The 24,895-nt window shown below is 55.9% G+C and overlaps 1 protein-coding gene across 4 annotated transcripts; it reads left to right on the plus strand.

Moving 5' to 3' along the window:
- Window positions 1-6,337: 6,337 nt before the first annotated feature.
- Window positions 6,338-23,691, plus strand: TBKBP1 (TBK1 binding protein 1). Of its 4 annotated transcripts, none has more exons than XM_060290822.1 (10): window positions 6,338-6,460; window positions 8,395-8,654; window positions 9,064-9,186; window positions 9,421-9,525; window positions 10,557-10,737; window positions 11,349-11,521; window positions 11,717-11,778; window positions 20,193-20,311; window positions 20,528-21,264; window positions 22,310-23,691. In XM_060290822.1, the coding sequence occupies exons 2-10, from the start codon at window positions 8,430-8,432 to the stop codon at window positions 22,436-22,438; spliced, it is 1,854 nt and encodes a 617-aa protein (XP_060146805.1). In that variant the 5' UTR covers window positions 6,338-6,460; window positions 8,395-8,429; the 3' UTR covers window positions 22,439-23,691. The 4 variants fall into 4 exon arrangements, with proteins under 4 accessions (XP_060146805.1, XP_060146804.1, XP_060146806.1 ...); XM_060290821.1 differs by lacking the exon at window positions 6,338-6,460 and adding an exon at window positions 6,543-7,992; XM_060290823.1 differs by lacking the exon at window positions 6,338-6,460 and adding an exon at window positions 6,543-7,806.
- The last annotated feature ends 1,204 nt before the right edge of the window (window positions 23,692-24,895 follow it).

The following is a 24,895-nucleotide window of genomic DNA, read 5'->3' on the forward strand; positions in this document are numbered from 1 at the left end:
GATAATTAAAAAGCAATTATATGAAAAATAAATATAAATAGGAGTTCTAATATTTTCTTTCTGTACCCAGATTTGGAGATTACTGGGTTATAGAGGGTAACTTGTAATTCTTGACTAGACTGCGTTAAATATTTCTCCATTGAAGGTATACTTAGAGGAAAGAATGGTATTGGTTCATTATCAAATGGTAAGGAAGAACTGCTTCTCCTAAGAATTTTTTTTCCAGCAGCCCTCCAGGTCATTCCCCGTTCCCATATACCCGCCTCCTCAACAAACACTGAAAAAGTACATACAGTACAAGGCTACAGTTCCACCTGGCCTCATCAAGGATTCCAGCTTGACCTGTCTGATGTGAAAAAACAGTAAACACTGAAAAGATTTTATGTTTATTATCTCTTAATTCCCACAGCAACCTTAACAGACTTCTGTATAGGGGAATATATAGGAATGAGGAGCAGAAAGATTAATTTATCAGACCAAGGTCACATGGAGCTCGAATTCAAACCCAGTTCTGTCATACCAAAACCCAAGCTGTCGTCAGCATCTGTCCTGGGCAGATGCTGTCGGCGTCTTAGTAATGCGCAGCAAGGGCCCATGCCGTACGTATGTACGCTGTGCCATGCATTTCCTCCACAACACTGTCCAAAGGTATATTTGTTGCTTATTTATTGCCAGTTTTCCCAACTATAATGAAAGCTCCCAAATTTGGTGACCTTGACTGTCTTTCCCCAGCTTAGAGCAGTGCCTGACATACAGTAGACCCTCAGTAAGTATTTGTTGAACTAATGACATGTCAGTACAGTTCAGGGAGTTTCTGAAATGGCATCACTTAGCCTTTGAGGGGCAGAACATCCAGAAACCTGGGAATGGCAGAGCCTCAAGACACTTGGGCACCTAACTCTTACCCTCGTTTGCTGGATGACTTCAGGCTAGCCTCTTAACCTTGGGTTAACTGGAGGAATGGGAATAGGATTAATCAATAATTAGACGTACAGTGTTGATTTTATGCATTACCAGATGCCAGGCTTGTAATAAGCATCTTATATAGGATAATGAAAGTAACCCTCATCAACCTTTTAACAAGAGCACCATTTTAGTCCCAGTTGACAGATGAGGGAGGAGAAGCACAGAAGGGGCAAGAATCTTGCCAAAATCACGTGGGCTAGCCAAGCAGTCCCGACTCCATAGGCTGTGCTTGTCCTGCTGGGCTGCTGCATACTGTGTGCTATGCAGGGTTAGAGGATGAGCAGATGAGCCTCTGCTCCCAGCAAGCTTCCAGGTAACAAGCAGGGAGAGCCCTGGATGAAGGGGCTTTGGAATTAAATGGCAAAGTCATTTTGCGGTAATTCTATAGTGACGTCCATTGTTAACCTTTGTCAACTATCAGACTCAATTCAAGGATTGGTGGGAGGTGGCATACTTCCCTAAAGCCAACTTTCCTCCCAACTGGGATTTGAATCATCTCCCTGCACTTCTGCTTCATCTTCCCTCTGAGCTAGAAGCTTTTGGGAACCAGGGCTGGGGGGCAGGGTGGATGTTGGTGCCTAGTGGCCCAAAAGGCCACAGGCTGCTGAGTAAGCTCCATGTCTGAATTACCCCTGCGCTGTCAGCCGACCCTGAGCAGTGCAGTGCGGGTAGGAGGCCTGAACTGTTTCATCTCACAGGTGCTCCTAAGCCATAAGTTCCTGAGCTTAGCTGTGTGTGTGAAACATACCTTCTTGTTTGAAAGCAAAGTACGTCTCGGCTTTGGTGCCCAGCCTGAGCTCTGGATGCAGAGGGGCAGCCTATCACCATCCTGAGGAAAAGAATTAAGACATGGCTTTGGGGCTTCCCTGGTGGCGCAGTGGTTAAGAATCCACCTGCCAATGCAGGGGACACTGGTTCAAGCCCTGACCCGGGAAGATCCCACATGCCTCGGAGCAACTAAGCCCATGCGCCCCAACTACTGAGCCTGCGCTCTAGAATCCATGTGCCACAACTAGTGAGCTCGCGAGCCACAACTACTGAAGCCCACACGACTAGAGCCGGTGCTCCACAGCAAGAGAAGCCACCGCAATAAGAAGCCCGCGCACTGCAATGAAGAGTAGGCCCCTGCTCACGCAACTAGAGAAAGCCCGCACACAGCAATGAATGAAGACCCAACGAAGCCAAAAATAAATTTATTTAAAAAAAAATTCAATACAGGCATACCTACCTCAGAGATACTGCAGGTTCCGTTGCAGACCACCACAATAAAGTGAATATCTCGATAAAGTGAGTCATGCCAATATTTTGGTTTCCCCTGTGCATAGAAAAAGTTATATTTAGGGACTTCCCTGGCAGTCCAGTGGTTAAGACTCTGCGCTTCCAACGCAGGGGCCGCAAGTTCAATCCCTGGTCAGGAAACTAAGATCCTACATGCCTCGTGGCGTGGCCAAATTAAAAAAAAAAAAGATATTTACTATAGTCTATTAAGTGTGCAAAAGCAGTATGTGTGAAAAAACAATGTACATACCTTAATTTAAAAATAATGCTGTTGGGGGACTTCCCTCGTGGTCCAGTGGCTAAGACTCTGCACTCCCAATGCAGGGGGCCCAGATTCGATCCCTGGTCAGGGAACTAGATCCCATATGCTGCAACTAAGAGTTTGCATGCCACAGCTAAAGATTCCGTGTGCCACAACTAAGACCCAGAGCAACCAAATAAATATTTAAAAAAATAATAATAATGCTGTTGGAAAAATGGTCCCAATAGACTTGCACAATGTAGGGTTGCCACAAAATTGCCATTTGTAAAAAACCTAGGGGTGAGACAGGAATAAAGACACAGACCTACTAGAGCATAGACTTGAGGATATGGGGAGGGGGAGGGGTAAGCTGTGACAAAGTGAGAGTGGCATGGACATATATACACTACTAAACGTAAAATAGATAGCTAGTGGGAAGCAGCCGCATAGCACAGGGAGATCAGCTCGGTGGTTTGTGACCACCTAGAGGGGTGGGATAGGGAGGGTGGGAGGGAGGGAGACGCAAGAGGGAAGAGATGGGAACATATGTATATGTATAACTGATTCACTTTGTTATACAGCAGAAACTAACACACCATTGTAAAGCAATTATACTCCAATAAAGATGTTAAAAAACAAAACAAAACCCATGCAGTATCTGAGAAGTGCCATAAAGTGAAGCACAATAAAACAAGATGCCTGTAGACTAATTTTTAGTTGTTTGGGAGAGAGCAGAAATGAACACAGTCGCGGAGAATATGAAGCACAAATAGTTATAAACTTTCCACCCAAACCTTGCAAATTTGATTGGAGGATGTGCATTACCTCCACAGAAATTGGAGGATCTGGGGAAGGAATGAGACTTTCCACCACTGCCCAAACCTCTGATTTGATGGAAGACTAGCAGCTACAGTTGAAATCCCAGGATGGTTCCGCAGCAAACCCTAATTTTCTAGGATCTAGAACTGAAGGGCTAAGGTGGCAACCGGATCCTGCATTGTCACATGTGTCTAATCAATTTTTCTGCCAGCCTGATTCTATCTGAGTCATCTGCGTTTTATTTTGATTCAATTTTTGCCAGCTGCTAACGCCACCTCTTCCTACTCTTTTCAGGCAAGAATGGGACAGGAAGATTAAAGTGTTTCTCCAAAGCAAGGGTCCTGGGAGTGGGAAACAGTCTCCCCCTGATGGTTTCCAAGGAGGAAACATGCAGGGGTGACTTGGCTCCTGCTTCTGCACTGTCTCTCCTACCAGTAACTACTGGAGACAGGTCCTCTCACAGCACCTGTGAATGCCATTTACAAATGTCGCACAACTCGAGCCTGACCAGTTGTCCACCACATTCCCTCTTCTCCTCTCACTTCCCTCTACCACCCTTCCCCTTTCACCAGGACCCTGGGTTTTACCTTTTTCTGTCTCTATCATGATGAGCCCTGATAATATCATGGGTTCTTAGAAGGAATTCAGACCAATCTCCAGTTTTCTCAGATGAAGAAACAGGCCTACAGAGGTGAGAGTAACTCATCCAAAGGTACACAACTTCATTCACTTATTCATTCAACCAGGAACACTCCTTCCTACCCCTTAAGATTTAGCTTAAACATTACCTCATCAGGGAGAACTTCTCTACTTTATCTAAAGCAGATACCCCCCTCCAATTCTTCCCCATTGTTGCCCCTTGTGTCTTTTTACTTTTTATCACAATTTATAATGTTTCATTTATTAATCTTTCTTTTTTTGTCTGACTCCTCTACGAGAACATAAGCTCCAAGAGGGTAGGAGATACATGTTTGTCCTTCAGAGACATGCTCATCACTGTATTCTCAGCATCCAGCACATAATAGGTGTTCAAGAAATCTTTGTTGAATAAGTAAGTGTATAGTGAGCAGATACTATCTGGGCACCTAGGGCTATGAAGACAGATGGGATACAGTTTCTGTTCTCAGAACTGTCTGTCCAATATGAGCAACAGAACCAGAAAACAGGGAGAATGCAATGAGATCAGGTCTAGATTCCAGGGAGGTATTTTGGGGGCACCTGAACCAGGCATAATCTCTGTTGGGCTTTTGCTACCAACTGCTTAGAATCCCAGATAAACCACTGGGCTGTGCCCGGCTGGGTGACTCAGGCCTGTACCCTGAGCAGCCCAGCAGCATCAGGACCTGACAACTCATCCTGTAGAGTGTGTGCTTAGACGGTACCTGGACCCATTACCCTTTTCAGTGAGGGAAGGCTTGCCAGTCAGTTTCAGGCCAGTTGATGGCCAAATCCACACTCATTGAGGCCTCAGAGACAGCCCCACTACCTTTAAGCCCAGCCTCCAATCTTTTGCCTGGTCTTCTAAGTTTTAGAAGAGAACCTGTGCAGCCTTAAGGGAGATGACACCTGTGGGTAGCCTTTATATCTAAAGGGCAGGTGGGTTGTCCCACATGGCTCAGAGAAAGCTAGTGTTCTGGACCGTAAAAGGCTAGCAGGAGCAACTGGAAGGGAACCCAGCAGGAGGAGGAGGAGGAAGGGAGCCAGTGAGAATCCCTTTCTTTGAAAATAAAGAGTACACAGCCCCCGCTGGCTCTCCTAGGAGGAGGAGCTCACCCTCCAGCCCAATCTTCTCCCTACAGTGGGACAAAATGGGAACTGCTGCTGCTGCTTCTCAAAGCTCACAGCAAGCAAGAAACCTTTTCTCCTGCCCCTTCCAGATTCACCACCCACCTCCTCCAGGAGCCAAAAAGATAGGCTCAGGTTCCCAGCAGCCTGAACCCTCTCTCCAGATGGGAGGCTTCAAGCTAAATTCTGAGCCTACCAAAAGCCCCCTCCTTAGCCTATACTCTCTTTCCAGGGTTGGCTTGTTAGGGGTTAGCCAGAGTCCTCCAGAGTTTCCCTTGATCATTCCCTACCTGCAACAAGGTTGACCATGCCTCTGCCCATGGTTTTTTAATCCATCAGGGAATAACCAAAATGACTTATTAACACCCCCCTAAGGATTCACAGAGCATCTTTAGTCCTGGTCCCCATTCCTCACCTACAGTTGCCCAGGTCAGGAATTAACTCCAATTTAATTCAGAGAGGTTAAGTAACTTGCCCAAGGTCACACAGTGGGAAAGTGGCAAAAACTTGTGACTCCTGCCCAGCAGTTTGGCCGGTGCTCAAATAATCTTTGTGGAAGGGTGAAATCTGTTGTTTGTTCACTTCGCTGGCCTGTGGGTGCGTCTGTGTGTTGCGGGGAGGGGGCTGTGTGTGGGAGAGGAAAGCTGTCCCCCTTCCTAATGAACTTTGATCTTCTTAGCTCACTCTCAATTCCAAAGAAGTTACTGATTTAACTCTAATCTCTCCGACTGGACCCTAAGGTCATTGTATTCATTATCATTGCAATGCCCCCTCTCCCAAGAGCTATGAAGAGTAGGTCTAATATTTTCCTTCTCAAAAGATCAAAGACCAAAACAATCCAAATAAAGAACCTCACTTTCCCCAAAACATACAGCCCCAAAGCAAATTCCAAAGCACCTCCTGAGCCCCGGCGCCGTCCGCAAACTCCCCCACACACGCCGCCAAGCCACAGTGCGATGGGAGGCGTCTGGGAGGGGGCGCGGAGCATGGGCCGCGCAGCAGGGAGCTGGTGGGCGCCGGGCGCGCTGCCAGGCGGGGCCGCACGCCGGGGGCCGGCCGCCCCTTGCCACGTGGTGGTGGCCGCGGCGGGGTCCGGGGCGCCTTCCCAGCCGGAGAAACCCGGAGCAGCCGGGGGGAGGAGGAGGAGGAAGAGGAGGAGGCGGCGGCGGCGGCGGCAGCGGCGGCGGCGGAGGAGGAGGAGCGGGGCGGGAGCGAGGGAGGGGGTTGGGGGGAGGGGGTGGGGGGTGGGGAGAGACCCGGCGGCGACAGGGCGAGAGCAGAGCGCGGTGCCAGGGGGGTGGGGGCACCGGTCTGGGGAGGGAGCAGGCGGAGGGGGTAAGCTGCGATTACCAGCAGGAACCCGCAGCAGCTGTGAGTCCCGGCTGGGCTGGGCGGGGGGAGGGGAACGGCGTCCAGGGCCGGCCCCAGTGGGTCGCGGGGTGGACCGGAGGAGGGGGCGGGAGGTTGGCCCGCAGCTGGCCCAGGGTGGCGGGGAGGGAAGGGTCCGGCGTCGGCAGTCCGCATTCCCCCTTTCCCCCTCCTCCGCCGCTCCTCAGGCCGCACCGCATCCGGAGCCCCTTCACCGGCCCGGCAACGGCGGACTGGGGCCCCGGGGCTCGGCCGGCTGTGGGGGAGGGGGCTGCCTGGTCTCGGCCCCTGAGAGGGGAGGGGCGACAGTTTCTGTCCGCCGAGCTAAAGGGGTTTAAAGGGCGGCTCTTAAAGGGACCGCAGACGGGGCCCGGGGCCGAGGAGGCACCCCCTCCCCATCCGCCTGCTGTCGCTCTCGCGCGGGGTCGCTGGGCCGAGGGGGGGGATGCAGAGGAATCGAACACTGGTCGCGGCCGCTAAGGGTCCAGAGCCCTGGCTAGTGGAGTTGGGCCCGAGGTGGCCGGCCAGCCGGGGGTCTGGGCGGGTGTGGTGAGCGCGGACAGCGGAGTTTGGGGAGAGGGGATGGGCCTGGGGAGGAGAGGGTTAAAGGTGGGGCCAGCCGTACAAATACGCGCGCACACACTCCTTACTCAGACCCGGTCACACGCGTTTCCCTGGCACTTAAGGCGGGGCAGTGTTGGGGCCTGGGCCTGGGCCCTCTTCGCCCCAGGCTCCTGCTGCCCGATTTTGGGATGTCGCGGACCCCACTGCCTCAACTCACACCTCGGGAGCCCCCTCTCCTACGGGCACACACGCTCTGGCGCGCGCGCACACACCTCGGACATTCCCATAGTGCCTCACGTGACACACGGCCCCGAACGTGCCCACCCTTCACACACGCTCACGCACGCGTGCACACACAAACACACACGGCCTTCTGGCCACTTCCCCACTCCCTCCGACCCCCCCCCCGCCCGCAGCCCCGCTAAGGCACTCATTGACTGGGATACACCTACACTCATTCACAGACACACACATTCCCCCCACACATGCCAACCACAGACACACATTCATAAACAGGGCCAGGAAAAGTACACACGCACCCCCTCGCCTACTCTTTCGGGAGCCCTGAGTCATTCCTGCCCCCTCTCAGGGCTCCCCATTTCCCTCTGTGCAGGCACACAGGCCGGCTTCAGAATTCTCTGTCAGCCCTCTCCACCTGCGCCGGGCTCTCTCCCAGAGCCCCCTTCCCCACTGTGTACCCTCAGACACTCAGCCGATGACCTCCTGTGGGTCCCAGGTCAGGGGTGTGGAGGGCCTGGAGGGTTGCCACAGCCGCCCGGCCTGGTGTGAGTGGGGGAAGCACTTCCTTTTCCTGAACTCTGGGATCCTAGAGGAGGAAGCCGGGGAGTTGGGCGGGCGCCCAGCAGAGGATGTTCTGACAGTGGTGGGGCTGACCCTCCCAGAAGCACTGGGCCTTCCTTAGGGAGGAGCCAGGGGTGCCAGAGGCCTGGCATGAGGAGCTTGGAAGAAAGGTATTTGGGGAAGTGAAGCCTGGGGTGGAGAAGGGGCTGAGGAGTGAGTCAAGGCAGTCCCCATCTGGGCCCTGTGTGCTGGGAAGGCAGCCCTCTCCTGTCCACAGTTCTCCCTGGGTTCCGGAAGGAGCCCTTCCCTGCTGCTGGCCTCGCTTACTTGTCCCTATTTGTCACTGCTCCACCCCCCCCACCCCCACCCCCGCCACCTCCGTCTGGTCCTAGCTCCTTCCCCCAAAGGCAGCAGAGAAGAGAAGATGGGTCTGGGAGGGGGCTGTGAGACACGGGGGCAGGACCAGGCTGCATCCCAGCTGGCCGCAGGGCTCCTCAGGCCAGGACAAGGGGTATTAGGGACAAGCTCTGGGCCACCCTCTCCACCGTTGCTCGTTGCTCCTGCTCTCCCAGGAGGCCCAGGGCGGGCTGTGGCCCAGGCCCTTGCCATGGAGTCCATGTTTGAGGATGACATCAGCATCCTGACCCAGGAGGCCCTGGGGCCCAGTGAGGTGTGGCTGGATGCCCCTGGAGACCCCTCGCTGGGGGGGGACATGTGCTCCGCCTCCCACTTTGCCCTGATCACGGCCTACGGAGACATCAAAGAGCGGCTGGGGGGCCTGGAGAGGGAGAATGCCACCCTCCGCCGCCGCCTCAAAGTCTACGAGATTAAGGTCAGAACCTGGAGATGACGGGGGTCTGGCTGTGTGTGTGACAGGGGAGGGGGCTGCTGGGTGGCAGGAACTGGGGATCCGGCAGAGATTCCAGGGATCCAAAAGAGGGGTCAGGGTACAGACTCTTGGGAACTTGAGGATCCCTCACGAGGGATGTGGCTGCTCTGGACGGATGGGAACTCTGGAGACCCCAGCACCAATCAGGAAAGGATCAGGAGGGATCCGCTTTGGAATGCTGGACCTTGGATCTAAAAAAGATCTGGTTGGTGGGAGACGCCTACAGGGCCATGGGAATCAGGATGTACAGATCCCACTGGAGTGGGGAGGGAGAGGCGAGGATTCTGACGCAGGTTGTGGGATGGGGACACAGCAAGGCTGAAGCTCTTCTGAGGGCCTGCCCCACCCGCAGTACCCACTGATCAATGACTTTGGAGAGGAGCACGGCTTCTCTTTGTATGAAATCAAGGATGGCTCCCTGCTGGAGGTGGAGAAAGTCAGCCTGCAGCAACGGCTCAACCAGTTCCAGCACGAGGTGAGCCCTCCCTGAGCTCTTTGCTCCAGTCCATTTCTGATAACCTCCCCAGCCTCTGACCTTCCATCTCCTTGATCAGAGATGGCCACGGTCCTCCCTAGAACCAGCTGCAGCTCCTCCTACCCCTCCACTGGGTGCTGGGAGTGGGGGTGGGAGGCACAGGGTGCTGCTCTGCCCCCAAGTCAAGATGGGCCTGACTCTGGCTGCACTCCACCCCCTCCGGGCCCCGTCCAGTTGCAGAAGAATAAGGAGCAGGAAGAACAGCTCGGGGAGATGATCCAGGCTTACGAGAAGCTCTGCGTGGAGAAGAGTGACCTGGAGACGGAGCTGGGGGAGATGGTGAGGTCCAGGGAGCCCGGGTGCTTGAGGGTGTGACCTTGGCTGTGTGCTTGTGGAATGCACCCCACCGTGTTCGTGTCTGTCCGTGAGTGAGTGCCCGTTTGGCCTGGTGAGTGGGGTTGTGTGTATCATACAGGTTGTGAGTGACTCTGTGTACATCCTGGCCATGCAGTGACAGGAGGTGACTGTGAGTAGCCCTGTAGAACACTGTGAATCTGTGTGTATGTTGGTGCTCACGCTGCGTTGACCCTGCACCTATAGCACTGAGCTGGAAGGCTGTGTGGGTGAGGGCAGAGGTGACTGAAAGTGTTCGTGGCTGCTGGGATGGGCCTTGGCCTGTGTGTGATTCTGAGTCAGGGTATAGCCATGCATGTGAGCAGGTGGGCAGGTGTTGGAATCAGGAGGCATGGTCTCTTGCTGACTCCTAGCTGTGAGCTGGGTCAAGTCACTTAGCCTCTGTCCTGCCTGTGAAAAGTGGGGCAAATAACAACGTTGCTGAGCTGTTGGGCATTTGTGTAAAAAATGCTTTGACTTAACAATCACACACACTTAATGGCACTTAACTGTGCCAGGCATCGTTCTTATCTCTTTAGATATATTTACTCATTCTAATCCTCGTAACAAACTTACTTAAGAGGTAGGTGTGGTTAGCTCCGTGTTATAGGTGAGGTAGGTGAAGCCCAGAGTGGTTAAGTGACATATGAAAATGGAAATTATTATGCTCCTGAGGGTGTGGTGGTGTCTGGACAGGAGGCTGAGTGTTCTTATAAGTGTGTCTGCATGTTAGTGACAAGGAAGAGGCATTAACTCTGACCTTGCAAGGGGCAGTAGCCAGAAACATCTGCATTGCAGTTGCTGGGAGAGGAGACTCATGGCCACTTGGAGAGTGGAGTTGGGATATGTGACCTGGGGTCTCTGCTCAGTTTAGGGGGGTGATGGATACCCAGACATGGAGAAGTTCTGGGTTTGGGTGGCCCACAGGTGTGCCCTGACCTGATGCAGATCCTCACCCCTTTGTTTCCCCCCCATAGCGGGCCCTGGTGGAGACCCACCTGCGGCAGATCTGTGGTTTGGAGCAGCAGCTGCGGCAGCAACAAGGCCTCCGGGATGCAGCCTTCCCCAGCCTGAGCCCCCCACCTGCCCCTGCCCCGCCCTGTGCTGATCTGGACCTGCACTACTTGGCACTAAGAGGCGGATCTGGCTTGAGTCACGGTGAGATCTCAGCCACCCCTGATTTCCATACTCTGAAGTTCCCAAGCCAGCCCCCCATTTCAACACTATTGGACACCTCCAGTGTTTCAGACTGGTAGTCAGCACCCCGTTACAATGTCTTAAACTTCTCCCATAATCACCTCATCCCTCCTTACCAACTGTCCCCTCACCTCATCAACTATTACCCCAGTTTCTCCCACTGGCATCCCCCCACCCTTAACTCCTTCATTCCCAGGCTCTCCCATGCAATTCCTGTATGTGCCGGCAGAGGGCGGCCCCACCCAGAGTCCCCTCCGCCTGTCTTCCGTTGTGATTAGGAGAGGCCCCTGAGGATGCTTTCAGACTTGAGTCTGGCTGGGGAAACCGTTCCAGAGCCCGTCTTATTTCTCCCCTGGCCACCAGAAAGATTAGAAAAAGCGGCTCAGCCCACTGTTCCCCTCTGCCCTCCGTAGAGGTCTCTCTCTCATCCTGGGATATCTACCCTCTGGATGTCTCTCTTGGATCCTTCACGCTGCAGTTCTCACCTGTTTCACTTTGTATTGATCTGGGAGTGGGTGGAGGGTGTCCGGCAGCTGGTTCCAGCCTGACATTGTCCTTTCCTCTACCGGCAGGCTGGCCAGGCCCCACGCCGAGTATGAGTGAGCTGGAGCGGCGGCAGCTAGAAGAGGCTCTGGAGGCTGCCCAGGGAGAGGCCCGGGGGGCTCAGCTTCGGGAGGAGCAGCTCCAGGCTGAGTGTGAGCGGCTGCAGGGGGAGCTGAAGCAGCTGCAGGAGACCCGGGCCCAGGTAAAAAGGGGGGGGGCGCTGACCTGGGGTCCCTGCTCTGGCACCTGCAGAGCTCCTTGAAGGTCTGGGGGCTGCTGGAAACGACTTTAGAGATCTGGGACTTCCTCACTGAGTACAGACCAGCCCTGGGAATGGTAAAGAAGGGAAGTTCAGGCAAGGTGAGGTTGGGGTCTGACTGCTCGATCTTTCCCTTAGGATCTGGCCTCCAACCAGTCAGAGCGCGACATGGCGTGGGTGAAAAGAGTTGGGGATGATCAGTAAGTCACTCTGTAATCCTCCTCCTCTTAACCTCTGCACCCCCGGGGATGGCATTTTCCAGGTTCCCCCTTTGATTCTCTCCTCCCCCTGCACACTGTTTGGGGGACCTCTCTTCCACGCTGTCGGGTTGCTTGTGTGGCTCTGCACCCTTCACAGGAAGAAGGCGAGCTTCTGGAGGTGCTCAGGTTCTGGGAGGTACCCTTTGCTTTCCTCTGGCACCCAGGCCTGTGTCTTCTTGAGGTGTCAGGTGTTGAGAGAGACTTTCTCAGAAGCTTTGCTGCTATATTCAGTGTCCCCTGGTGAGTTTGGGGGCCTCTCTGGAGCCCATTTTCTATCCCAGTAACAAGGCCCAGCCACTTGGGTTAACCCTGTCCTCCCTGACAAGGAGGAAGGAGATGGTCTCTTTTAGGATTTGTGGTGCCTCGTCTCCTATCTCAGGAGAGAGAAAGCTGAGGCTTAGGAGAGGATGGACTTCCTTGAGTTCATACAGCAGCATGCAGGGAATTAGAACATATTATGCTGGGGTGTCTCTTGGGGATCCTGCCATTAAAGAGAGGCAGCAGTAGGTGGGGAGGGAGCTATGTCAGGGTGAAGCCTAGTAGCGGGGCCTCCGGGGCAGCATTGGGCAGCCAGGGAGAGGGTGAGCGCAGCCTGGCAGCAGTGAGCCTGGTGCCTTTCACATCCGCACCCGAACTCGTCCTCTCCCACTTTCTGAGAAATAGAGCACAAACCTCCTTCCGCCTAAGCCTTCTCCCCTAAGATGAGACGTGTGGCACAGACTCCCTACTTTCATCAGAGGGGAAGACTGAGGCCCAGCAAGGGCAGGAGCTAACCCTCCACCACACCACACACCCAGCCCCAGGACCCCCGGTCCTCCTCCCAGCAGGCTCCCTCCTCACCTTCCTCCTGGCTTCTGGCCGGTTGGGGGTACCTCTCACCTCCCTCTGCACCCTGGGGTGAGGGCCTGGGTGGGGCTGTGATAGCTGGGGAGTGAGAACCCAGTGTGTGGGACTGATGGGCGGGACCCCTCAGCTGTTAGGGGCCTCTGCAGAGAGGGTCCACCCTAGCTTGTGGCTGGGGCTCAGGGTCCATCCTAGCCTGTGTACCCAGACCCGGAAAGCGCGCACACACACACACACACACACACACACACACACACACACACGTTCTAGAATCATAGCTTGCCCCTAAAGTCACACCGTGGGGCCCTTTATGGCTCACTGAATCCTACTCCCTCTTAGAAGACCAGCAGTGAAGCCTCCCTCAATTGGTTGAACCCAGAGAGAGGATTTTTTTTGGCTGGAGTCCGAAGAGCCAGGTTTCGAATCTCAGGGACCCCTCTTGGGATGCCGAGTGGCTTAGCTTTGTCCACTTCACCTAATCTGGCCCCAGGTTTCCCTCATGGCCTCAGAGGTCCGTCGTTGCTGGGAGAAGTGGCAGAAGGTGATGTGGGGGAGGCAGAAAAGGGGGGTGGGTCCCAAGGGGCCACGTGAGCGAGTGAGTAGAAGAGAACCCCTCCCGCAGATGCTTTTGGAGGTCATATCGTCTATGCCACTAATTCTGGCCCGGACAGCCGCTTTTCCTTCGCACCCCAAGGCACCCCCACCCGCCCCGACCCTGTCCCTTTGGCCAGAGGGAGCTGGGCTCTGCTCCGGGGCTGCTCCTACCTGAGGTGACCTCCAGCTCCTCCCCTCGGTCTCCATGGCTTGGGCTCTGCATCAGGGCCTCCTGGACGTCTACCCGTAGAGCCGGCTGGGCCCTGCCTGCCCAGCTTCACACTTCCTTTCAGGCCAAGCATCTCTGGATAGCCTCAGCTTGGCAAGAGTTAATTCTCAGAGGAAGTCCTCCCTCCCCCGGTAGTTTTATTTTCTTATAAACTCAGCTCCTTTTGGTAATAAGCCGCTTCCCGAGTGCTCCCTCCCCGTCCTCCCACCTGAGGAGGCCTCAGTCATCTACTCCAGCTCCTTTCCCCCCACCAGCCCCTCCTTTTCTTTCTACTTCTGCCTAAGCCTCCAGGCTAGTGGGAATTTTATATGTGGACCTTCCTAGGAGAGGATTGCAGGGGTGGGTTATCCAGATGGAGGTGTGAAGGCTAAAGAGGGAGCCACAGAGCTTCCTGAGTCCAGCCGAGTCCTCTGTGGGAACCCTGTGTACCCCCGAGAGGTGCTCCCCCGTCTCTGTGTGGATGCCTCCAGGTGGCCAGTTTCACCGTGGGAGTCCTGGCTGTTCACACGCCCTCACTTGTACTGCCACCGCCTCTATTAATTCCCCTCAGTGAGTCCCCCAGGTGCTGAGGGGGCAGTCCTGGGACGCAGCCCCAGCCCCAAGGCTTCCAGTCCCTCCCATCCCAGCCCCTGGCTCACAGGTCCAGGTCATCAATGTGCCTCTGAAAATGGGCGCCCAGACCGGACTGCCACCCTCCAGGTCTGACCTCCGGTCAAGATTTCCCTGCTGTTCGGTCAGCCCAGCATCTGGTGGTCGGTGCCCAGGGGGACGAATTGCCCCAGAGGAAGAGCCGCTGAGGGTGACTCGCGGGCCAAAGGCAATAATGAAGGAGGAGGTAGGAGTGGAGACCACCTGCTCCTGAGAATGTGCAGGGAGCTGAGGACCCCAGGAGGGTCCCAGCCAAGTGAGAGGTGCAGAACCCATGGCCTCCTTCCCTCTGGGCCCCACTCGGGGTCACAGGTCCTGAGTGCGGCCTTCCTGAGGGTGTGGCCAGTGCTGAGGGTGGAAGGGAGATTGTGGAGAGGGGGCTCCTTGAGGGGGCTCCGTCAGGGGAATGAGGGCCAGTGAGGGAGGGGGTTCATCCATGAGGGGAGCACCCTGTGAGAAGATGGGGATTCAGTATGAGTGATGGGGGGGGACTAGAGGCCTTTCTCCCCAACGTGGGGGGCTCAGTGTTGTAGCCTGGGTGCTTTTCCGCCCACCCCCCACCCCTCTCTCTCTCCACCCACAAGCCTCTGCGTGGGCTGCGGTTAGTGGTGGGGGAGAAGTGTGAACTCGGAGAGAGAGGATGGAAACTCTGCACGGAGGTCAAGGGCAGAGTTGGGGGGAGTCAGGACGGAAGTCGGAGACCCCCGTGTACCCTGAGCTTAGTCTCATGCCCCAGAACCAGCGGGCCCAGGGCCTCCCCCTTCACGCTTCTCACCCTCCCTACTTCCTTTCTTTCAAATTTCCTTCAGCCTGGGTACCCGGCCCACAGGAATTAAGCCCTGAGCACTTGCAGCCTCGGGGCTCCCCAAGGGTGGGGAGGGGTTCTGAAGTAGGGGCCCACCACGCCCACCTAATTGTGGTCTGAGGGGTTGGTGGGCTTTGAAATGTCTCTGACCCTTTCCCTGCCAGGGAGGCAGAGAGCAGCTCTTACCCACGCTCTCTCCCTCGATGGGGAACTCCACGTCCTCCCCTCATTCAAACCAAACTCACTGAGCTGGTATCTCTAGAAAAGGATCAAAACTGGTTTCCCCCTTTCTCCACCCGTCTCCTATGTGCTTCCCTGAGTCTTCATCCACAGCAGACACTCTACGAGGCAGTTTACCTACAAAATCTCATTTGTCTCTCACCAAAATGTGACAGTATTGTCCCCTTTTACAGCTGAGCAAACCAAGGTTACAAAGAAGTAATCAGAGAAGTTAAGTGCAAATTCCAAACAGGTCCTGAGCAGATGGGGTGACGGTACCTTGTGGTGTTTTTCTGGTTCACATTCTTATCCAAGTAGGAGGTCCTTATATGAGGGGCAGCCAGATGATTTGTTGACTAAACCTGATCATTTTTAAAAGTGAAAGGGGGCCCTATTAATAATTATGCCAGGTGACTCCTGTGAACCAGGACAGCCCTGGGCAAACTGGGATGTGTGGGCCCCCCCAACCGAAATGGGGACCCTGGTTCCTAGCCCTGCTGTGAGCCTCTCGGTTTGGTTGTATCTGAGGAGGCTTTCTGGACACAGAGAACATCTGGCTGAGCTGGAAGCATGGCAGGGGCTGCCATGAAGAGCTGGGCTCTGTGGACCGCAAGTCATAGCTGGCCGAGGAGAGTGAAGGGGCTCAAGGCGCCTGAAAGGAAGTGGTGGAGCGCTGGGTTGTTGCATGCGACTTCCTCCTCCCCCGGCCCACAACCTCAAGTCCCTCCACGGCCCGGTGCCTGTGGTCCCCTCCCTGAGGGTCGGGCCGGGTGGGAAGACTAATGCTGGGTGTGCCTGTGGGTGGTGGAAAGTTGGGTCCCTCAATTCCCCCGCGGGGGTGAGGTGGCTGGGGGCAGCAGGGGGCAGCTATGGGCAAGGATGGAGGGGGTGGGGATGCTGGATTTCTGTTTTCCTGTTGATTCTGTCAGCCAGGGATTCTGACCACATGACCAGCTCTGATCCTTACCCCGGTCGTATCCCTAATACTGATCCCATCCCTCCCTGTAACCCTATCCCTCATCCTGCCCCCAGCTCCATCTACAATCCTGACTGAAAATGAACTAATCTGACCCCGACCCCAGCCTTAATCCTGACCTTGAGCCCATCCATCCCTAGTTCTAATCCCATGACCCAGTGCTGGTCTGAATTTCGACCCTGCCGCATCTGCGTCTGCATCCAAATCCGCATCCTCACAGAGGCTGCAGCGCAGCACAGGGCACCCAAGTGAACCTCCCTGGGGAAGACACTGCACTCGGACGTGTCTCCCAGCTGGTTTGGGGCAGAAAGAGGCCTTTTACAGAGGCAGACGCTTAGGTCTCTAACCTTTCTCATCTCAGTTGCTTTGTCAATAACAGTGAAGATGATTGTTTCCAGATGAATTTTTGAGCCCCCTCAATTATTCGTGGAAAGAATGAATGAAAGGATAAGTCAACAAAGGGTGGAAAGGTTTGCAGTGGTGGGAGCCCTCTTTCCTGCCAACGCTGCCATTTGCACTGTGGCTCTTCCGAAGGTGCCAGCGCAGCAGGCTGAGGTGCCAAGAGCCTGTTTGCATCCCTGCTCTGTGCCACCACTGCTCTGTGACCTTGACCCGGCCTCTTAATATAAACTCTGTCCTTCCACTTCCACACGTGTCTAGCGCCTTCCTCTCCCCTCCCAGGGCAGGGCTGGTGATGCTCAGGGCTCCCAGGCCACTTTGCAGGTCCCCAGCCTCTTCCTCCTCCTCCTCATCTTTCCCTCTGCTGCCTTCCCACCTCTCCTTTCCCCCGTTCCCTGATCCTTTTGGAAGGCAGTAGATAGCTTAGTGGTCAGTAGCCTCAACTTTGGAGTCCAGGAGACGGGAGCTCCCATTCCAGCAACTCCAGTATTACTGGGCTTTATGGCTTTGGTCAAGTGACTTAACCTCTGTAAGCTTCAGTTTTCTCATCTGTTCAGATGGAGATAATAAGAGTGGTCACACTGTAGGGTTGTTGTGAAGATTAAATTCTTAGCACACTGCCTGGCCCATAAGGGCTCATACAGATTATTTATGACTCTTTTCTCCCTGAGTCCTTCCCAAGTTCTGAGAGACTCAGACAGGATTTTCCCCCATAATTTAAGCAATGAAGAAGCACCCAAATGCAGCCGTCTGCTGCCGTTCACCTGACCCATCCTTCCCAGACAGCTGTGATGGTGGAAAATAGCACTCAGGTGTGGGCCAGGAAGCCAGGAAGTGGAATGTGTATTCAGGTGCACGTGTGCGACTCTTGGTTGTGTTGTGAAGTGAGATTTTTTTCCACTGAATTGGCAGTGTTTTCTAATGGGAGTCATTCGGGTTGTTAGAGCATTTAGCAGCCTGGGCCTGAGCATCTTGAGGTGGGAAGAGAGAGAGATGCCCAATGAAGGGGGAGGTCCCACAGGGCCATGGGGCATCAGGAGGTCAGGTCCCCCCACCTTGCCCGGGGTCTCAGAGGTCATTGCAAGGGCTGCCTGGAGCTCCAGGAGGACACAGGGTCAGAGCTGGAAGAGGGGCTGGGCATTTTGGGCCAGGGCCTTCTCCGTTCCATTTCCTCTTGCCCTGTTTTGCTGCGAGGAGGGTGCCAGGAGCTGGGCGGTGGAAACTGGGGTAGCTCCTGATATGGGGAAGAAGGCAAGCGGGGAGAGATGGAGCTTGGCAACTGAGTGTGGCAGGTGAGATCGCTAAGGCAGGGTGTGAAGGCGACAGCCTGTATCTGTCACCTGAGATACAGCAGTGAAGGCGGACAGGGAGAGAAACTGTGGTTGCTCGGTCAGAGAGGATGTTCCATCAGTGCCCTGCCCAGGGCTCCCTCCTGCCCCCACCACTGAGGGGCTAGCACAGTCCTCCAAAAGCCCCCAGTCTGAGCGGGGGAGACGCAGCTCCTGCCCTCAGATTCCCTCGGTTTGAAGAGGGGAGCCTCCTGCTGGGAAGTCCCCAATTTAATGTGGGACACAGACTGGCCTCCCAGTCTGATGAAGGCAATGCCATTTCTCCCCATGCTGAAGAAGAGCGTGGGGGAACATAGGACACACGACGGCTGAGATGTGGTGGGATAGAGGCTGCAGCACCTTGGCCAGGGCTCCCAAAAGGACTCCCTCCTCTCTGCTCCTGTCCATCCCTGTCCACCATCAGACTGGTAGAGGGCACTCTCCCGCCTTTAGAAGTGGGCTTGTCCCCCAGAATCCCAGCCTGTTTGCAAGAATTTGGCTTTGGTCCAAATGGGTTAAAAATAGCTTTGTTGTGGGAGGGGCTCCCCCTTCCACCCAGCTCTGCCCCAGGATTGGCGCGAGAGAGCCCGCCAGTGAGTAGAGAGCGAGGGAGTTCAGTCATCATCTACCCTCTGCACCTCGGCTTTTCCTGCCCTCTGAAGCCCTAACCTCATGACTTCCCCTCCTTTTCTCTGGGGTCACACACACACACTCTCTCTCTCTCACCCTGTTCCTCACACCCATCACAGTGGTCTCACACCTCCCTTCATTCCCTCCCATTCACATACATCCTCTCTCACACGTCCATTACCATGGGATGAGGACAGGGCCCTCAGGGTCTGGAGAACTGCCTCCACCCTCCTCTCCTTGCTGCCCAGGGCCCTTCAGCTACTGGGGCAATAGGGCCTCCCCTGTGAGGAAATCCCTCTGGACTGGCCAAGCCTCTGCCTGCCACTTCCCTCCAGCTCCAACTTCCACAAAGTTCCAGAGTCCCTTCTGGATTGAGGAGGCAAGATCTGAGGAAACAAAATCCCCTGCTTCCCAGGATTGGTCCAACCCCAGATCAGAGATGAAAGCAGTGACCCAAGGCCATGGCAGAGCCTCATGTGACATCAAGACAGGCTCCCTGGAGGTGTGCAGGCTGGGGTGGGAGAGAGGGGAGGGGCAGTGTTGAGAATGATAACCTTCAGTGATTCTGGGTCACAGGGACCCAAAGAAAAAGGAAGAGAAAAGGAAGTGGTTGAAGTCTTTGCTAAGTCTGTTCCAGCTCCATGAGGGTGGGTGCCCAGGAGGCCTGAGCATGAAGTGCGAGGAAAAAAAGGGAAGAGAGAAAAATGGATAGAGAGGCTCAATTCAATATTCACTTACTGAACAGCTCCTGGGTACCAGACCCTGGACAAGATGCTGGGAATACGAATACAGTGATATAGACCGCAACTTTGAGGAACTCCCAGTGAAGTTCCAGAACAAGGCAACTTTTGTTAGGTGCTTAATGTGAGTGGCGCCCCCTGGAGGTGTTCAGTGCACAACAGCTCCATGTAAAGGGTTCCCTGATGATCCTGGGAGTTGCAAGGCTGAATCGAGCTCAGAGGCAGCTTTGAGGTGGAAGCAAGAGCAGTGGACCTGGAAATAGGCAGACTTGGGTTCAAGTTTATCAGTTGGCACCTCTGCCAAGCTAGAAGGCCATGTCTTCACTTATGGAATGGAGCTCTTCATAGGCTGTGCAGCAGTGATCCCTGATCTTTCAAAGGTGAGGACTCCTCAGGCAGCCCCTGCCCCCAATACACAGATTGCACTTAAACTATTACCATGAGCTCTTTGAGAAAATTCACAGGGACAAAACCTACTATAAATTCAGTGCAGCTTTTTGATGAATCTGTGTTTTATTTGTCACCACAGCTTCTGCACAGATTAGAAAAACATTCACACATACCTGTATGAGGTGTGTTCAGGCCACAGACAAGGCTCAGTGAATACACAATCTCAGGGATCCCTTGAAATCACTGAGCTCTCTATCCCCAGCCCATAGTCTGGGAACCACTGCCCTAAACCAAGGTAAGGCTCGGGGTCGGGGGAGGGGTCCCTGGAAGAAGTTCCGTTTGAGGTGGCCCTCAAAGCCCAAGAGAATTTCTGCAGCGGGTCTAGGAGGGCCTGGGAGGGGAGGGGAGGGCCAGATGTGGGGCAGAGGCAGTTCTCCACAGCTGTGGCAGTGAACCCATTTCCCTTCTCCTCTCCCCCACTCCCTGCCCTCTGACCTCAGGGTCAGGGCAGGCTGGGGTCAAGCCTTGACCTGGGTGACTGGGTGTCCTTCAGGGTGAATTTGGCGCTGGCTTACACGGAGCTGACAGAGGAGCTGGGCCGGCTTCGGGAGTTGAGTTCCCTGCAGGGGAGGATCCTGAGGACTCTGCTGCAGGAGCAGGCTCGGAGTGGCGGTGAGATGGGGCAGGGGAGGCCTGGAGCTGGACCCGGAAGGAGGGGATAGCTATGGCCACCGTCCTGCGTCCGGGGACCACCCTTCACTTCCTTCCCCCGTGCCCAGGCCTTTTCCACTCCCGTTCGGAGAGTGGGTGGGCACTGGTCGCCGGCAAGGCCCTGTTTCCCCCGTTCTGACGTCTTCTCTCCCCACCACTGTCCCCCTTCTCTTCTAGGCCAGAGGCACTCGCCGCTGTCGCAGCGCCACTCCCCGGCCCCCCAGTGTCCCTCGCACTCCCCGCCGGCCCGAGCGGCGCCCCCTTGCCCGCCGTGCCAGTCCCCCGTCCCCCAGCGCCGCTCTCCCGGGCCCCCCTGCCCTTCGCCCCAGCAGCGCCGCTCGCCGGCCTCGCCCTCCTGCCCGTCGCCCGTCCCGCAGCGCCGCTCGCCGGTGCCGCCGCCATGCCAGTCCCCCAGCCCGCAGTGCCGCTCCCCAGGGCCTCCCGCCTGCCCGGCCCCGCAGCCCCGGCCCCCACCACCCCCGCCGCCCGGGGAGAGGACACTGGCCGAGCGAGCCTACGCCAAGCCGCCCAGCCACCACGTGAAGGCCGGCTTCCAGGGCCGGCGCAGCTACTCGGAGATGGCAGAGGGCGCGGGCTACGCGGGCGCCTCCCCGCCCTGGCTGCAGGCCGAGGCGGCCACGCTGCCCAAGCCGCGGGCCTACGGCAGCGAGCTCTACGGCCCTGGCCGGCCCCTCAGCCCACGGCGCGCCTTCGAGGGCATCCGCCTGCGCTTCGAGAAGCAGCCGTCGGAGGAGGAGGAGTGGGCCGTGCCCGCCAGCCCGCCCAGCCCGCCCAGCCCGGAGGCTGGCGCCATCCGCTGCGCCTCGTTCTGCGCTGGCTTCCCCATCCCGGAGTCGCCCGCCGCCACCGCCTACACCCACGCCGAGCACGCGCAGTCCTGGCCGTCCATCAACGTGAGTGGGCACGTGCCTCAGACCCGGCGGGGGGTGGGGGGCCGCGGGGTGGGGGCCCGCCGCCCTCTTCACGCCTGATTGATGGGCGGGGCTCCCTTCCTTTGTTACCGCCCCCTTCCCGGGGCGCAGCAACCCCTCTCTCTCCAGTGGCCTTTTGTTGGCATGAATTGGGGCCCGCACCATTAAAACTTGTTCAGTTTCACGGTTAAAGGCCCGGGTCTTTAGAGTGACAGTCCTGGCTTTGATTCTGGATTCCACCACTTAGTAGCTTTGGGACCTCCGGCAAGTTACTTATCTTCTTGGCCTTCAGTTTTCTCATCTGCAAAAATGAGGTCAATGATTTATTATCTAATTCCATTAGAGAGTTCTTAAGAGGGAGGCAGTGAGCCCAAAGCACTCTTGCACAGTGCCTGGCTCAGTAGTAAACATCTGCTGTTACTTGGTGACGGAGGCTATGCTGATGCCATGGGTCTTGGTTCCGGACAGGGACAGGCCTGCTCATCCAGTTCTGTCCATCAGGCCTCAGAGCCCCTGCCCCTTTCTGTCTGTCCTAGAAGACAGCCCTATCTCACGGCTGTATCGTTTCACTGAAATAATGAGTTTCCTGGATGTCAGAGCCAACTCTTGCCACCTGAAAGGACCAAAATATATTCCAAAGCCAGACAGAAAATTATTTTGGGGTTGTACATTGTTTAGGATTATCCACTGCTTTGAGTTATCTGAGAGCTGTGTCTTAGTCAGTCTGAGGGCATATCTGGGTCTTGGCTTCCCTCATTACCGCAGATGCCTTGGGGGGCTGAGCATACCCACCTCCCCATTCACACCTCCTGGGGACACTATGCCCGGGGGTCGGGGCAGTGGGTGATGAACTGGTAGAAGGTGGCCAGGGAGGGGGAGGAAGGGGGTGGTACAGGAGAAGGGGTGCCCAGATGCCTTCTGCATGCTGCAGCCATCCCTGCCTCAGGTCCCAGGGAAGGGCAGGTTGGGATGTGGGGACCATGAGGGAGGATTGTGGACCATAAATGACTCCCTTCTCTCCCCACAGCTGCTGATGGAGACAGTGGGCTCTGATATCCGCAGCTGCCCCCTCTGCCAACTGGGTTTCCCTGTCGGGTACCCCGATGATGCCCTCATCAAACACATTGACTCTCACCTGGAGAACAGCAAGATCTAGGGTGCCTCCCCCACCCACTGGCTGTTTCTTCACCTTCTCCCATCACCCCCAAACTCTCACTCACTTTGAATGCTGCATGAATCTCGTAGGGGGCCCCTGCCCCTTGCGACCCCCAGATACCTCCACTAGCTATCGAGTCAACGTGTGCACCATCTTCCCTGGTCCAGGCACCACTCAGCCCTGGCTTTTCCCAGGTCAGCTGAGGCTCTCCCCAGCTCCCTGGCTTCTGCTGGGGAGGTGGGGATCAGGGCTGGGGTGGGAAGGGGCATATCCCACCCAGCCTCTCCCTCTGCCTTTCTGTTTTCAAACGGTTGGATCCAAGAAGGTGTCTAGTGCTTGGGCCTGGGGGAGGGGAGGGTATCAAAAGACTCCAGGAGCTCCCCTAGCACCTCCCCAGATGTCCGTCTTTCTCAGGCTGTGCTCTGTCCAGGGAATGCCTCCCTGTGGGGTCTCAGAGCCTCCCCTGCACACTGACGCCAGTTCCTCCATCCCATGGCCAGGTCGGGACTCGCCGTTCCCTGCAGGCCAACCCTGTTCTCCCCCTCTGCCCACCCTGGAGAGGAGAGGGAGGACCCTGGAGGACTGGGAGCATCCAGCCTAAAGAGGCTGCCCTGAGGCGCCATGACCGTCAGGCTAGGGAACTATCTGTGCCAGCCTCCCGGGCCTATGCCCTCCTCCTGGAGCCCCCAGCACCAAGGCACAGATTGTTAAGGCAGATGCTTCCCTCCGCCCTGACCCCACTCAAGCCCCGACACCACAGGTGCCCTGGAGCCCGGGTGTGACTCAGCCTCTGTTAGCTGGGTGGGTGTCATCAGCCCCGCCTCCCAATCCAGAACCTGAGGATGGGCCCAGGGTGCTGTGGAGATCAACTTCAAAAGAGCTAACCCCCTTCCCACACCCCAGAGCCCCACATTCCCTCTGTGAAATCTACCTCAGAGTCGAACCCTCAGAAGGACGGGTAAGCAGGAGGCCAGGGGGTCCCCAGGGCTGAGGTGTGGAGCTTGCTATGGCAAGAGCCTGCCGCCCCACGATGAGTCCGCCCCCCTCCACTGCAAGCCCCTCCCGGGTCCCAGCCCGGTGCGGGCAGTGGACGCCACTGTCAGTGCATGTACCTTTCTGATCCAACTCTTCCAGGTCCCCCACCTCCTCACATCCCTCCCCCCCTCCTCAGTGCAGGGGAGTGAGGGGGTGTGTGGGGCAGGGAAGGGGCTGAGGACTCCAGAGACACATGGCCTTGTACCTTGAGTGTCCCCCTAGGGAGGGGGAATGGGGAAGGGGGACTGGAGAGGGGAGTGGGGCCCCGAGCTCTCTGAACAAGTTGGAAGTCCAAATAAAACTTACCTGTTCCATCTGTGCTTGATCTGTTCCCTCTGTGGCTGTGGTGGGGAGGAAACCCTTGTAGCGGAAGGTCTTGGAAACTGTCTCAGGTAACCACAACCATGGGAGGATGGGCATTGGGCAAGTAGGGGATGCACGGGGCACCCATGTTCCAAGGTGATTCTGGAGATGCAGGCATGTGAGTGGCTACAGGTGACCTGTGACGTGGACTTTATTTGGAACAGGTAGGGAGCAGCAGAGGGTGTCTTTGTGACCAGCCCTGAGCAGATGTCAGGGACTCATGAATTTTCCCTTCCAGCAGGTCTGGCAGGTAGAAGTTCTGTAGCCTGGGGATTCATTTATCAGTAGCAGGATTTTTTTCATCAAATGATTTCTTGTGCCGTGAACCAGACTGGCGCCTCAAAGAGGAGGGAACATTTGGATCTATGTCCTTATGGGTCAGAGCGCAGGGAGGGGCTGGGCTCCAGGCTCAGCAGCTGCCTTGAAAAGTCCCATAGCCTGGGAGGTCAGAGGCAGGTCGTGAACCCATGACTTCTGCCCCAACTGGGGCTGTGCCCTCTTGCCTGCAGAAAGGGCCTGAGTTACTTATTCATCAACACTGGTTGCCTTTCATTTCCACGTGACCCTTTTGGCCAAGGATTCACTTAAAAACAAAAGGCAGGGGCAGTTGCTCATTGAAGGCCCAAGGCTCAGCTCCAGACCCACGGCTAACATCCCTTTCCATTTAGTGCCAAGGTGCAGACCCCCATGGGGAGATGTCCCAGTCTCCCCTGCTCTTCTGTTGCAGTTGGCAACTATAGCTGGCCTCTAAAAGTTTATCCAACCTGGATTCCATCTGCAGCTGAGTCCTGAGTGCCAGGGAAGGTGAGAACAGACATCCCTATGGGACATGGTTTCTCACAAGCTCTGGGAAAGAAGCTTCCGGGACCTCTGGCACATGGGTTCCCCTGGTTTTTTCCCACCTCCGTGAATTCCCATGGAGGAAGGTAGCACCCAGGTTTCTGGGTCTGGGTTTGTTTGGCTCTCTGGAAGCATTTGCTAGAAGGGCATTAGTAAATTAGGGATGGTAAAGAGACACAAAGCCAAGAGAAATCCTAGCCATAGATAAAAAGTGCAAAG

This window comes from Globicephala melas, chromosome 20 (genome assembly GCF_963455315.2).
Source record: "Globicephala melas chromosome 20, mGloMel1.2, whole genome shotgun sequence".
In the NCBI taxonomy this organism is placed as follows: domain Eukaryota; kingdom Metazoa; phylum Chordata; class Mammalia; order Artiodactyla; family Delphinidae; genus Globicephala; species Globicephala melas.

Coding starts and splice junctions, on each gene's coding strand:
- TBKBP1 (XM_030839701.2), top strand. CDS start 8,247: ATGGGTCTGGGAGGGGGCTGTGAGACACGGGGGCAGGACCAGGCTGCA. Junction 10,738..11,348: donor CGGATCTGGCTTGAGTCACG/GTGAGATCTCAG, acceptor CTCTACCGGCAG/GCTGGCCAGGCCCCACGCCG. Junction 20,312..20,527: donor GGAGCAGGCTCGGAGTGGCG/GTGAGATGGGGC, acceptor CTTCTCTTCTAG/GCCAGAGGCACTCGCCGCTG.